At 49.1% G+C, this 15,125-nt stretch overlaps 1 protein-coding gene across 1 annotated transcript in view; it reads left to right on the top strand.

Annotated features, from left to right (window-relative positions):
* Positions 1–15,125, top strand: part of LOC147665643 (E3 ubiquitin-protein ligase TRIM11-like) — a 296,424-nt gene that overhangs the window by 64,071 nt on the left and 217,228 nt on the right. The window contains exon 2 of the mRNA XM_086949620.1: positions 737–832. Within this exon, the coding sequence (XP_086805746.1) occupies positions 737–832 (96 nt within the window). The remainder of the gene's footprint in view (positions 1–736; positions 833–15,125) is intronic.

Here is a 15,125-nt window from a genome sequence, read left to right on the forward strand (position 1 = left end):
TGCTACGTCACCAACCAGTGGGTCGTGAGCACCGGGGGCGCGGCTGGCCATCAAGCTGCCCGCCCTGACGGGTGAGGTCTGGCACCATAGTAAGGCGAGCAGAGCGCATTACACTGTATAGAAGCAATGGAGCGAATGATTTGGTGAATGTAGGGACCGCCCCAAGATAACGGATGGTATTTATTAACAGTGAGTGCAATTCTTGGTTTTCTAAAGTCGCCAACGTTCACATTGATGATGTAAGAACTATTCCAATTGTTGTTTCCCCTTTGAATTAAGCGCACAAGAAATGTAATTGTATGCCACGTGTACCAATAAAACAGATTTAAAAAAAAAAAATCAGGCGTGTGGTTTTCCACGAAAATATGGTCTCACTGGGCAACATACCGCAGTAAGACTTGCCTCCCATCAGACCCTACCTAAACGAGGCAATCAAATCAAACTGGACCAATATTTAGGTAAGATGAGTCGCTCTGTCATCTAAACATGTACACCTGAACATTTTACTAATAGTGAAACATATAGTAACCTGTGCCAAGTTTAGTTATTGGGCCTGTATGTTCACAGGCAATGTTGTTTGAATATAATTGGTACCATCTCATGTGAACTGTATCCAAAATGTATGGTTCGAGCACCGCCCGCTATGTACTGTTAAAGTCAATAAAATGTTTTAATATAAAAAAAAAGACTGCACTCCATATATCAACACTTATTTCTTGCACTTTCATCTCTGCAGCTAAAACTTCAAGAGTGGCTGTATCTTCTGAAGAATGAGGACAAATATTTTCAGGAGTCCAAAACCAAGGAAGAAGAACAGTATCAAACCATGAGAGTGAGTGGCTGCAGTGAGTCCTGTGTCTCTGTGTATCTGTGTATGTCCCTGCCGATGTCTTTTTGTGATCTCTTAGAGTTCAAGAACACATAGGCTGATGAGTCACCCTACAAACTGTGTCATGGTCCCCAGCAAATGAATATACTGACAGGAGTCACTGCACTTGGATATTGGGAATGCATTCGGCCAAGGGTTCATCCTAAAAAAATCATAAAATCAAGAATTACTCTTCTGATACTAAGGTAGTACTTACACACTCACACTGTGTGTGTTAGAGTATTTGCACAGGTGTGGCATTATCTGACTGTGAGTACGTGCCTGTGTGTGTGTGTGCACGTGCATGTGTGTGTGTGCATGTTCACACTTAGACACGTGTCTAAGTATTTGTTCAAGTATGGATGGCCCTGGAGTTACCTGGAGTTAACTGATGGAGTGCATGCTTGTCTGAGCATCTCTATATCTGTCTGTTTTTTGGGCTTGCATTAGTGCTTGTGTGTGTCTGCATATGCATATATAGGTTTTGAGACAGAGTATGCAAATACGTTTGTGTCTATGTGCATGTGTGGTTGAGAGTTGTGTATGCTTTAGTCTGTGGGTTTGTACTTGCGTATGTGGATGCTTCTATGAGTTTGCGTATCACAAGGTGTGATATATGCATACGTCTGGAGTTACACAACCATGAGATTTTAGAAGCATCTTTGTGTGTGTATATATATGTATGGATGTGTAATTCTGTGCCTGCATGGTCTGAAGATATCCATCTGTGACTCTTTACAAGGTTTGTGTGTGAGTGTGCACATAATGTGTGCATTTGTATGAGTGTGTACCTCTGGGAGTGTGTATGCATGGATCTGGAGTTATACATCTGTGTGACTTTATATGCACCTGTGTGGGAGTATATATATGCATGGATGTGGGCCTCTGTGCTGTGAGTCTGTGCATGCATGGACTGAGGATATCCACCTGTGAGTTTGTACAAGGTTTGTGTGTGAGTCTGGAAATGTATGTGTGGTTCTGTGTGGGTGTGTACCTCTGTGGGTTGTGTATGCGGGGATCAGTAATGGTCTATACATCCATCAGACTGAGCAAGCCTGGTGTAAGCCCCTTCCTAAACAAAGGTTTTTATCAGTGTAATCATGCTATGGTATTGTGTATATACATCAGCAAACCACAGAACATCCAAGAGAGTTCATCTAAGTAAATAACAATGATCAACCACAGTTCATCAGGGCACACCCGCTCACTATCTATGATCCAACAAGATAGTGAGACAAAAAATGGTGGAGATTCTTCCACAAGATGCGTTCCAATTCTCCTTGTCAAGTGTCCTTTCAATAAAGTTTCAAGCACAATCCTGAATCAGGGCTCTTCCGTTTAACTTTTATTTCCAATTTTCCAAACACACGAAGAACAACAGCAGCCAACCCGCGTTTCGCCCACTGAGCTTTTCAAGGTTCTGAATTGAATATTTATCGTGCTATTTCCTCTGCCAATCAATGCTGGCCTGGCTTGTCGAAGGGAGGCTTCCGTGTTAAGTTATTGCAGAAACAGTAGCAAGTGACGTTTGGCCCGTAGTAGAGCAGCGATTTTTTTTTTTTTTCAAACTGTGCAATTGTTTCGGAAGCTACCTCCTGATCCTGAGAATCGCTACCATTCTTAAAAGCTTGTGTGCGTTTTCGGACCTTGATACGTCCGTTCTGTGTCTGTGTCTTTTCTATCTGTGTTTGTAGTCGTGACTTTCAGCTGAACATTCACTGGCAATGGAAATAAAACGATAAATATTCAATTCAGGGCCTTGAAAAAGCCCAGTGGGCGAAACGCGTGTCGGCTGCTGTTCTTCGTGTGTTTGGAAAATTGGAAATAAAAGTTAAACGGAAAAGACCTGATTCAGGATTGTGCTTGAAACTTTATTGAAAGGACACTTGACAAGGACAATTGGGACTCATTTTGTGGAAGAATCTCCACCATTTTTTGTCTCACTATCTTGTTGGATCATAGATATATCGATCGGGTGTGCTCTGATGTACTGTGGTTGATAATTGTTCTAGACTTTGAGTCCTAGAGATAAAAATACCCTGGTGGGTGGGTATTACATCATATGAGCACCCCTTAGTAGTACGATTGAAAATCAACACGTAGACTTAGTATGTCAATAGATGTGCAGATCAATAAGCAAACCCACACAATTCTTTGGATATGATCAGTAATAAAACAAGCATGGAAGCTGCAACATTGTGTACATGAGTTTTAACCCAAGAATAGTTCATCTAAACCAAATGCCCTCTAAACTTAGCACGTTTGGGGACATTTACATTGCCTTCTTCAGGACATATGCATTTCTAATTCTAGAAATGAAATGGGCATAGCTCAGCTTCAGCCTCTGAGCTTGGACATTCTCTGTTTTGCTCAATCATCATTGTAAGATTATCCTGCAACAGTCTTAATAATCGGCCATAGTTTGACGTGTCAGTTTTTATGGCTTCATTAGACCTTTCTTACAGGGATAGGCCATAGCTGACTGGAATGTCCCAGGATATCTAGTGCACCTAGCTCTGCCTCAGGATGGGAGAAGGTGCAGGCCTGTAACGTGGAAGCCCCTTCAATATTGGTGCACATTTATCACCGCTCTAACACTGCCATTGGTTGTGATATTTAAGTATTCAACAGGGGGTGTCTGTAGAGATACATTTAACAAGGGTGTCATTGCCATAAACCTTTCATGGTATCTGATAAACCCTCCTACACTTTTCATGAAGTGTTTCTCCTAATGTGCACTCTTCATTCTTTAGTGGTTGTTACCTCACTTATCGCTATACCCCTGATAGTATTGACAGCTGAGTGCCCGTTAATTGCTGTAAAACCCTGTGCACCAGATCCTAGCCCTGGACACGAGGCTCAGAGTTTGAGCATGGCCAGACCACGATCAGGGGCAGGAGGGACGAACGTCAGAGAGGGGCTGATGGACATGTTGGTTGAGGTTGTTTGCCTCTGGTGTCCTGAGGTCTGTCTTACAGTGGCTATGAAACAGGCCACAGATATCCCTTTCTGACCTTGACTCCCAGGATAGCAAGGTCGAGGAGTCAAAAGCTTCTGACAGAGGCAGGAGGCGCGGCAGGCACTCAGGACCCAACAGACACAATAATATTATGTCTAGCCTAATACTTATCTTTAGTAAGAAAAAATATTTCAAGGTCACAACAAAAAATACCACCCAGTTCAATAAAGGTACAATTACACGTTTGCACTGTACGATCCCCAGAATAGCGCAGCGGACCTCTGGTAGCCTCTACTCTCTATAAGAGTTCTAGATACTTTAGTCCCCTGTATGAGCAATGGTATTAATCAAGCACAGACTCTGGGGTACCCCACTGACTACTATGTATCAGTTCAGTGACTTTTGCCTCAAGGAGTTCACCCAGGCAAAAACTATATTTTTTAGACCGCACATTCCTCTGCCCTGCTATACGTACTTGGTGGTGGTGTGCTCGGAGTACCCGTTCCTATAGCACAAGCTATAATTGTACGGAGCTGTAGGGCATCCTCATTGGAGCCAATGACTGATAGAGTTAATCAGTTTGTCAGGTCTCCAATGTGCCACTTGTCATTGACAGTGTGGGCTTCAATGACAGTTGCACAAAGATGCTCGATGATAACAGTTGCAACCGCATGGTCGAGTCTTCAGCAAGTGGTCATCATTGGCAGTTGCGACTAAAGCTCGAAAGCTTTTGAACTGATTGAGTTAGATTTTATGGCATAACCCGGAAGCTTACATTATGCAAATCTCCTTTATTGCCAACTCGCAGCAGCCACCAATGAAGAATATAGAACTTCAAAAAAAATTTAATAGGCTATAAAGTTCCGCCTCATGCAGTGTTCTCCCTTTCGGTGTTGCTTCTGCTCATACGATAAGTACAGCCTTTATAATACTTAGGGCTGATATCGATGTTGGCGGTCCAAACTGCCTCATTAGGATGCGGTTGAACACTGTTATGTCGCGTGACTATATAACACTATGGGAGCATGCATTCTGGCTGTAAATCGTCTGTAATGCATGCTCTGATAGTGAAATTGAAAGTGCGGTTCATCCCTGCACCCTGCAGCCCGTGCAGGAATCAACAGGGGTGCACCATAGATGCCCCCTCTGCCTCCAACCAGAGATTGTGCATCAAAGGAGGCCTTGCTGGGGGCTCCCAAACATGCTTTCGACATGGTTTCCATGTCGGACAGACCGGCCCTTGAAATTACAGGCTGACTGCCATCTGGCGGATGAGCTCGAGAGCCCGTCGGAAGCCAGCCGTAATGACCGGCCGGTTTACTTTCCAACCGCCCATTTCTTATCTCATCTTGATTAGGTGGTCGGAAAGTAAACCAACTGGCACATTATGATGCGGCCTGTGAGAAGTTGGCCTGGTATATGTTGTCCACTAGTCTAGTGGGCACCTTGCACCAGTCCAAACGACCCTTATTGATGGTAGGTTGTAAAGTCAACCTTATAGAAAGCTATCCTGGTGGTAGCTGTGGAGAGCAGCCTTCAGGCGAGTTAAGCTAGTTGTTTTACCAATTATAATCTCTTGAATGATCAAATGAAAGCACACCACACAAGGTATATATCAAATGTATATGTAGTTATTCTAAATACAACCCCTCTGGGCTCTTTATGAGGTCAGAGGTAAAAGTACAATACAAGGAACTTAATTAGCATACAATAAGTTGCACAGTATATTTTATGCCCTAGGGGCATACAGGCCTAGGGCCTGTAGAACCGCTATAACCACCTAAGGTTAGAATGCAGGAGGCCCACTGGGGACGAGTGCAGTGTCTAAACACAGCCGCGGATCACCATTGACTATGGAGAACGAACAAGTTACAATTTGAAAGATTAAGGGCACTTCTAGGTGAACTACGATGGAACCGTTTCAGACTAGGACACTTCGAGAGTCAAGACCCATGGGAGCACCGGAGTACTCGTGTTACCTCGTCCAGGGAAGCCGGGTGCATAGGTGTTTTTAGGTGTCTGGTTTCGTCGTCGATTCCTATTGAGAGCTTGTTCTGACCGACTTTTTTGGCCCTCCTTTGAGGGAGGATGATTGGATATGACTCTAGTCTATTATCATTCTAGTGCAGGGATTAGAACTATAGACAGGGCCTATTCATAAGGCACAGTAATGCACTTTCGTACCCTTTTCCTTAGATCAGGGCTTATAAACTTATGTTAGGGGATAGATTCATTAGTATTAGTGATAATCCGTCCTTTTGCAAGAGTGTTAGTATACCTTCTATGGAGTTATGCTTATTTCGGTCCTTGTAGGCCTCAAACGGGAGAGACTCCATCTTGCTTTCTACCCCGGCAGCTTGAGATGCTTCTAGGTCAAGTGTAATGTTTTAGTTTCGAAGTGTTGTTCGCTTGGAGAGAACAGGCTCAGGCTGGCCCTTATCGAAAGACTGTATTTTTCTCCACTCCGAAGACACAACATCAGGCCGGCCGGCTGGGAACGTGTCCTTGGTACGGGGAGGTACAAGAATTTGGTGGGCAGCAGGTTACTGGCCGTAACTTTCCATGAAAGGACAAGCTTCCATATTAGCGAAAGCGTTAGGCTGTGAGTCAGTCAGTCTGTAGGTGGCAGCTAGCCGATAGCTTCAATGCCATTAATTATTTCCAGGCAGACAGTCGCCATTTTGAAGTCCGAGAAAGATCATGAAGCTGATACTCTCTGAGAGAGATTGAAGGCAGAATGACCAGAGGCAGAGAGAGACAGCAGCGAATAAAAGGAAGGTTCCAGTGACTTGGAGGAAGGCAGAGAAGACAGAGCATAGCGGTGCAGACGTGTACTCGTGACTGCTGAGGTGTGATTCTAAGACGAGCCAAGGCACAGACGAGAAGGGAACCTAGATTACTGCCGAACCCCGACTTCGTGTCCATAAGGTGACGTCCGCCCATACCCCATAGTGTGCACATTCTAACCTTTTACTTTTCTTTGCAGGATATATGTTATAGTATAGTATTGTGTTTTTATAATCATTGTAATAAAATACCCCAGTTCTTAGTGAACCAACATGTGCCTCGTATTCTTGTTCACTCAGGGTAACCTGGTCTTCTAGTCAGGCATTGTTTTCATGAACGGATGTAATTCCCGGTCAGGTAAGAGGTGACTGAACAATGAGGGAGAGAGGGACCATTTGATGTAAAGAATAGAGGGTACATGCTTTAATTCGGCAAATTGTGGTAATTCCTGTTATTGTAGTATCCTATCCCGAGTAGCCAATGAGAGATTCCTTCCAAAGGTATTCATAGGAGAGTGATCGTCGTTGGTAAGCGGCGTTAATGAGAACACCAGGTGGGATACTGGTGCTTAGATCCGCCGGATTGCGGATCGGGCTGTGAGTGAGAGAACACTGGGGGGGACACCAGTGCTTAGGTCCGCCAGATTGTGGACCGGATTGTGAGGAAGAGAGCACTAGGGCTGCAGCCTAGTGTATAGGCACGCAGGATTGCGACTTGCCGAGTGAGCACTGATGGTGATCAGTGTGTAATGGTAACTAATCAGAACTGCCCTAGGGTAGACTTGTCTGGGCCTAAGTTGCCGTGAGACTAACTGGTATGAGTGGGATATTGTAGAAAACCTATGCATGTATATTGCTATTTCCCCATCCTTAGGTACAAGATATCTATATATATACCTATTGTAAATACGTTCTAAGGAGGGAGGTGATTACGTTCCGACTGGGTTGGAGGTGCTCTGAGGAGATGATCCCATCTGGTCCAAGAATCCGGTCGTTACAGAGCTGCGAAGAAATGCTGCAGGCGACCAGAGGTAAAGTGTCTGGGTGGATCCAAGGGTGGATCGGAGATGTGAGGAACCTGAAACCAGAGGAGACCGAGTCTGGGTCACTAGCCAGTGACCAGGATGGCGAGGAGAAGATCCTAGCCGATGTCGGGTGATTTCAGGTGAAATAGGTGAAGCTTGACTCTTCAGCCAAGAGGACCAGGAGGCCGACGACGACCAGGAGCTGGGTTTGAGCTGTCCCACGAAGGATCTAGTTGACTGCAGTGTCTGAATCCGGAGTGGACCCAACAAGCCTTGACAACAGCAACCCACGCAAGATGACCAGATTGGCTTCGATGCAGACCAACAAGGTCTGAGGGACTCCTCTTGGAGAGGAGAGGGAGCATGTCTGGAGCAACCAGGAGAGCTCACTAAATCAAAGATGGCCCTTCGTGGGGGCTCGCTAGCCAACGGACTAAGAACCGCAAAGGGGCCTCGAGCGGAAATGCATAAAGCGGGCCCACGGGGCACTCTAGGAGTGTAGGCCTCTGAGCTTCGGTGCAAAAGGTGCACGGGACAGGGGCTTCAAATACCCCAATAAACAACTTCAGGATACCTCGGGAAGTAGGTGCAGTTGCAAAGATGCAGGATGTCCAGGAGTTCCGGGCCTTCGTCTCTCGTGTCTGCTACAGGTCTCAGCTTTGCTGGGAGTGCAGGTCAGCATCAGAGATGTCTGGAAGTCTGTGTCCTGTGTCGCAGATTCTTCGGGATCCGGCGGGAGCCTCGAAAATGCAGACCGTCAAAGATGCAGTTAGTGCCTGTTTGAACAGGGGGGTCACTCCTTGACCACAAGGGAGGTTTCTTCTGTCTTCCATTCGAAATGGAATGTCAAAGGTCCAAGATATATGTTGCAGAGTTTTGTCCAGGGTAATCTAAAGTCCTAGGGACTGGGTTTCTATACTTACAGTAAGTTTAGGGGTTGGACTAACTCGAAGGTCCCTCCTATGGGTGGACCTGGGGAGGGGGTGGTTAGACCCCGACCCCTTCCCCTTTGTCCAGTTTCGCGCCAGAGCTGGGGCTGAGCGCCCCAGCAACCTGTTTGAACTGGGAAATGCATGGAGCACCTTGTGTGCCGCAGGCACTGTCTGAAAAGCATTCACTGAATGCAACCCACCCTGCCCCAATCCACTAAAGCCTGTCTGGGGAGGTGCCAGCACCTCCCTAGACAGGAAACCTATTGTCCAGGCCTCCCCTGCCATAGTTTTGTCCAGCAGCAGGAGGGCAGACTCGTGTCTGTTGCAGCCACATCCATTTTGTGTTGCTGTTTAACTTTAACCAGGTTTACCAGTAACTGCATGTCTTCTCCCTCTAGAAAGGTGGAATGCTTCGGCGGCGGTAGTATTCCAAAGTGTTTGACACCTTACACAACATGTTTTGATAAAGCCAAACCAAAGTTAGCATTAACCGCAAGGATTATAATGCACTTAAGAGTATATGGTATGGCTATATCATGAAAGAGCCATAAGGAGATGTTTCCGAAAGCTGCAGAGGGGCTCAGCTCATGCTAGGGCACCCTCTCACACAAAACCAAGCACTTTGCCTTCAGGATTGTCAAGGCCTGCCATAGGAGTGACTTATAGGTTACTATGTGTCTTTATATAAGGTAGATATAGGTATACTATATCTAAGTGAGGGGTGCTTACACCACCTTACCCAGGCTGTAAGTACATACCTGTGGTGTCAGTTTGGAAGGCTAACCAGGGGTGGCACAAGACATGCTGCAGCCCCTGGTAGGCCTCTGGGGTCCCTATGCCCTGGGTACCTAAGGTAACATATACAGGGGCTCACAAGGGTGACCCAGTAGCCAATCTGGTATGTACCTAAAGTACATGGAATCCATTTTATAGAGCAAGCAGATAGACTGGGGCCCTGAATAGCAGGATCCCAGTCCAACTAAGTTGAAAACCATTAAAACACAGGTAAAAAGTGGGGGTAACCATATAGTCAGATTCCTCCTTCCTACACGGCAATAAAGGCTCTGCCCTAAGGTCGGAGCCTGTACAGGCCGCATCATAATCGGCGTCTTACTGTGTTTTTTCACCTTGAGATATCCCACCCTCCCCTATAGAAAATAAGAGTAATATCTCCCTCCTACCCTTGTACCAACACCCTCAACCAGTTTATTGTGTAACTTCCCATGTCTCCCAATGTCTTTTCCTAACCCTAGAAAGGAGTGTGGTTGTATTTTTATATTTAACTTCCCCTCTCTTACAGCGTCGGTCGGAAGTCCTACTTCCTCTGTACCCGACACAACTTTTCAGCGTTTCTCTCGGCTCCTTAAGGCAGAGAAATACTCCCTTGCTGCGTACCGATCTTTTTTTTCTAAATCCGACCCCACGCCACTTGTTGCTGCGGCCAGATTTCTTTGAAGTGTGAGCCCGTACCCCACTGCCATAGTAGCGGGAGCTTCTTGAAAGAAAAAAATATAGACCATCTCGCTAAGGTCACCTCCCACTGAGGCCGTTGAGCTATGCAAGCGGGGCGCACCCATCGGCAGCAGTCCAGTAGAGTCTTCTCACAGGCGTGGCAACGAAAGAAAGTCTCTCTACTTAACAAAGATGCCAGCAGCCCTCCTTTCCCCTCAGCGACTGCTGGCCCATGTAAATAAAGGCAACGGTGCGATACGCAATTATCGTACAGTTTTATAAATAACACCAAAAAAAGAGATCATCCGAGGCACAACAATAAAGAAAGGACCACACAATTAGAAGAAAGACCCTTAAGAGATGGTCAGCCACACTCTGTATGTGCCGGGCCATTTTAGGAGATTGGGACACCTTAGTAAAGACACTACAGTGGCCATTTTAACTGATTGGGCAAACTGCTTGAATTCTGGCAGTTGCAGTCCAACAAACTGTCAGAGCAGCTGTTTCCTTACACTGAGCCCAGTAATCTTAAATAATATTTACCGTCTGCCATGTCCCTTGAACCTTCAGAGAATACTATGGAGGATAGACTGGAAGAACTTCTAAATAAGGCACTGGATAAGGTAATGGGACACTGGATGACATAATTTTTTTTTTTATAAACTTTATTTTTGTAGGCGAGGAGAATAAAGCAGCACCAATTATACAATTTACAGGTCAGTTGACACGTATAAATCAGATAGGCCAGATCCAAAAATACAAAGAAATAAAAAAGGGAGGTACCCAGCCAGGAATGGCCCACATCCCGGAGGCAGGGCGGCATCTCGTTAAACCTGCAAGACTATGACAGGAATACGTTCTTGTGCTCCCAGAATCCCGTGAAAAATCTCAATATCGTCGCCAATTTACTTTTTATGAAGCTGCATCAACACAAACAACAGCATAACAATAATAAACCACCCCCCCCCCCCCCCTCCCCTCATGAATGGCATTTGTGGCATTGGTGTAATCTCGTAAGGAGATGTAGGCAAGGGCCCACTGCAAGGCGATCCTCATAGTAGAATGTGGTCGATGGTAATCACAATGACAGATAGGTGTACACAACAAGGAATGTCGACATGGCCCATAGAGCAGCTACACTACCTCATGACAGTCCACCCCGGACCCCTCCCCACCATCATCAGAGTCCGAGGGAGCGGGGGAAAACAGCTCCGCACTAGTCGCGTCAGAGTCATCCTCCTCCATCCCCTCGATACACATGGTCCTCCAAGCGAGTAAGTCATCCTGGAGTTTGTCATCCCTGCGTGTGCTCTGCATATGCGTCTCCTCCGCTAAGGCCCATTCCCTAGCGTCCCGCAACCAACTAGTGACTTCAGGTGCCCCCCGTCCCATCCAGGTAATGGCCACCCGCCTCCTCGCCAGAACCAATAGGAGTTGGAGCAATTTGTAGGACAGTCCCCTCTTCCTGGGCTTGGGTACCAGGGCAAGTAGACAGTGAAGCGGTTCCAGTGTGATGGTAAGGTGTGTAATCCGGGCAATATGTGCCACCACCGCCACCCAAAAGTCATGTACCAAGGGGCACTCCCAGGCTAGGTGAAGGAATCCCGCCCGCGCTGCACTACACCTCGGGCAATTATGGCTTCTATCCGAAGAGATGCGGTGGAGGGAGGCAGGTGTCACATATGTGCGATGGAGAAAATTAAAATGTATCAATTTGAACCGCGCATTGCAGGACACTTTACGAGTCAACAGCCCTATTCGCTTCCTCTGGGCCGGGTCTAATGCTATCCCCAGGTCCGCCTCCCAAGCCCTCCAAGCAGGCATCAATGGGGGAGTCGAGTCCCTGCGCATCGCTGAGTAAAGAAGGGAGATTAGTCTCCTGCCCCTGCCACAGGACAAGATGACGTCTAGGGTGTTAGTGAGTTCGGGCGCCTCTGGGAATTGGGGCCATGTCGTCCTGGCCACATCCCGGAGACATCCATAATGCAGGTACTGGCCCTCACGCAGTCCAAAGGAGTCCGCTGCTCTCTCAAAGGACACAAACGAGTCGTCCGGGTAAAGATCCGCAAGAGTTTCGCAACCGCCCAGGCGCCACTCCCGGAAAGACATACTCGCCTCCATCGTAAGTAGTGGGGCCAGGATCCAAAGGGGGAGCTCCCTATGGAATGGCGCCCGCCGCAGCACGCGCTCAACGAACTGCTGCCAGGTATGGGCCGTATGCCTGACGACATAGGGCAGTGCTTCATCAGCGCCCCGGCCCTGCATCAGAGCTTCCTGTAGCACCCTTTCCGAGGCCACTCCCGCCAATAATGCCAACTCCCAGTTCTCGGTGTCAGCAAACCATCTGGCCGCCGGGAGAAGTTGTGCAGCATAATAGTATAAATCGAACCTTGGGGCCTCAAGGCCTCCCGCATCCCAACACTTCGTCACCGTGCGCAACGCAACCCTGCTGCGACCACCCGCCCAGAGAAGAGACGTGAGGAGCGAATTCAGTGTACGGAACACCCGGGGGGGCAACGGGCATAGGGTATTCTGCAATACGTAGAGGACTCTAGGGAGCATCACCATCTTGGCAACAGCTAGACGGCCCATAAGGGAGAGAGGAAGCGTATTCCAGAATACAACGGACTTGCGGAGGGCAACAAGAATCTTGTCTATATTATGAGTTAAGAGAGCCTCATCAGAAGCGGCCACCTGAATACCCAGGTACCGGAACGCCAGAGATTCACACCGGAGGCCCGCACAGTAAGAATCCGCCGTTGGGGCGAGATCCTCTGGGGTCAATGGGAACACCAGGGACTTTTTAACATTCATGCGCAGGCCCGAGGCCGCACCAAAGCGGTCCAAAAGGCGCAACAGAGCGGGGAGGGCCTCCACCGGGGAGGTCAGGTAGAAAAGCGCATTGTCGGCGTAAAGGGAGATGACATTAGTGGTGTCCCCCACCACAATACCCCATTCATGCAACTCCCTGCGGGCGGATATGGCCAGGGGCTCAATCGCGAGAGCAAATAAAAGGGGGGACAATGGGCAACCTTGTCGGGTGCCCCTCCCTAACGTCCACTCATCAGAGCGGGCTGAACCCAGTCGCACTCTGGCCCGAGGCGTTCTGTAAAGGACCCGTATCCATTGCCGAAAGCTGGGACCAAATCCCATCTTGACGAGTACATGCATCAGGTAACCCCAATGCACTGTATCAAAGGCTTTAGCCAGGTCAACAGAGACCAGCACATGGGGAGTGTCCCTCCCCCGGACCTCGTGCAAAATGTGGTTCAAGCGGCGCAGGTTCATCGCAGTATTACGACCAGGGTCAAAGCCACATTGGTCCGGGTGGACGAGCTGGGCTACGTGTGGGGCAAGGCGATTGGCCAACAGCTTGGTCAAAATTTTCGCGTCCGAGTTAATCAAAGTGATAGGACGATACGAAGCCGGGTCCGTGCTGTCACCACCCGGTTTCAGGATCATACAAACTTCACCCTGATTCAAGGTGGGCGGGAGGTCACCCGTGCGTAAGGCTTCATTGTAAACCTGTAAAAGAAGGGGGGCCAGGGTGTGCCCGAACGTATGATAAAACTCTGCAGGGAATCCATCCCCGCCAGGGGTTTTGGCTCGTGGGAGGGCGGCTATCGCCGCAGAAATCTCACCTAACGCCAGTTTGACATCGAGGTCTTTCGCCGCCGCCTCAGGGAGGGTCGGCAAGTCGAGGTTTTCGAGGTATAGGTGGTAAGCCTCTTCAGATATAGCCCGATCAGCCTCATACACAGTCCGCAGGTGATCCTGTAGAACTGTGAGTACAGCAGCCCCCGAATGGACCATCTCGCCACCGGGCGCCCGCAGGGCCACTATACGCTCAGCTGTAAACTCCCGGCGAAGTATCCAGGCCAACAAACGGCCAGATTTATCCCCCTCCCGATGCAGTCTCTGTCTATATTGGCCCAGCGTAAACCTATCGAGCCGCGTGAGTATATCGTGGATCGACCCAAGGGCTAGGCCCTCTACGCGTTGATCCGATGAGTCCGGATCAGGGCGGGCCTGGGCTCGCAGGAGCTCAGCCTCCGCAGTTTGCAAGTCTGAAAGCAGTTGTTTCCTGACCCCGTATGTCAGGCCCATGCACGCACCGCGGACAACCGCTTTCAATGCCTCCCATTTAGTGGAATAAGACAGGTCATTTCCCGCCCAGTTAAGGTCCAGATAATCGGACAGGGACGTTGCCACATGGTCCCGGGCTACCTGGTCTTGGAGCAGATCAGTCGGGAGTCTCCACGAGCGGGGACGTTCCCCCTGGTCAGGCCAATGCGCCACACACGTGACCGGAGCATGGTCCGATAGGTATCTGGCCTGGTGTGTGACCGTCAACGTGAGGGAGGAGGGGAAATTGGCCGCCAACACCCTATCTAGCCTACTGTGAGTACCATGGGTCGGGGAATAGCAGGTGTAAAGCTTCTGTGTGGGGTGACACGTGCGCCAGACATCAATCGCCCCGATATTATGCATCACGTCTCGCAAACACGCCGTCATACGGGGCTTAGTTCCCGCCCGAGGCGGATTACGATCCAGTTCATGGTGTAGGACACAGTTAAAGTCCCCGCACCAAAGGAGGGGCGCGTCGAGGCTAGGGGCTACTAGATCCTGCATCCGGGAGAAAAATGCCGGGTCATCCACGTTCGGTGCGTACGTATTAAAGACCAGGAGGACGGGGGCGTGGCCAAGCAGCATGGCCGACAGGACGTGAGCTCCACCAGCTCCGTCCCGAAGACCGCAGTAATACCTTCACTTATCCTGCCCGGACCCTCTCGACCCCGAGAAAGCGTGTCGGAGAGGCGGTGGAAGTCCCGCCGAGCTCCGGTGCCTGGCGAAACGGACCCGCGGTCGGCAATCCGCCGAGACCTGTGGCCTAGCTGATCCTGACGGCGGCGCCGGCGTGCTCTCTCACGCGGCGCCGCGGCTTTGGCCTACTCACCGGACCGGGCGGCGGAGGACGCAAGTGGTGACCCCAGCCTCGGTGCGCCATCGGATGCCCGCCGGCCCCCTGCTTGGGATCCCCGTCCTGAGATCGGAAGACTGCGGCGCCGGAGGACTGAGGCTTTGCTGAGGTGCGGTGAGGAG

Source organism: Lissotriton vulgaris, unplaced genomic scaffold (assembly GCF_964263255.1).
Source record: "Lissotriton vulgaris unplaced genomic scaffold, aLisVul1.2 SCAFFOLD_1841, whole genome shotgun sequence".
Lineage (NCBI taxonomy): Eukaryota > Metazoa > Chordata > Amphibia > Caudata > Salamandridae > Lissotriton > Lissotriton vulgaris.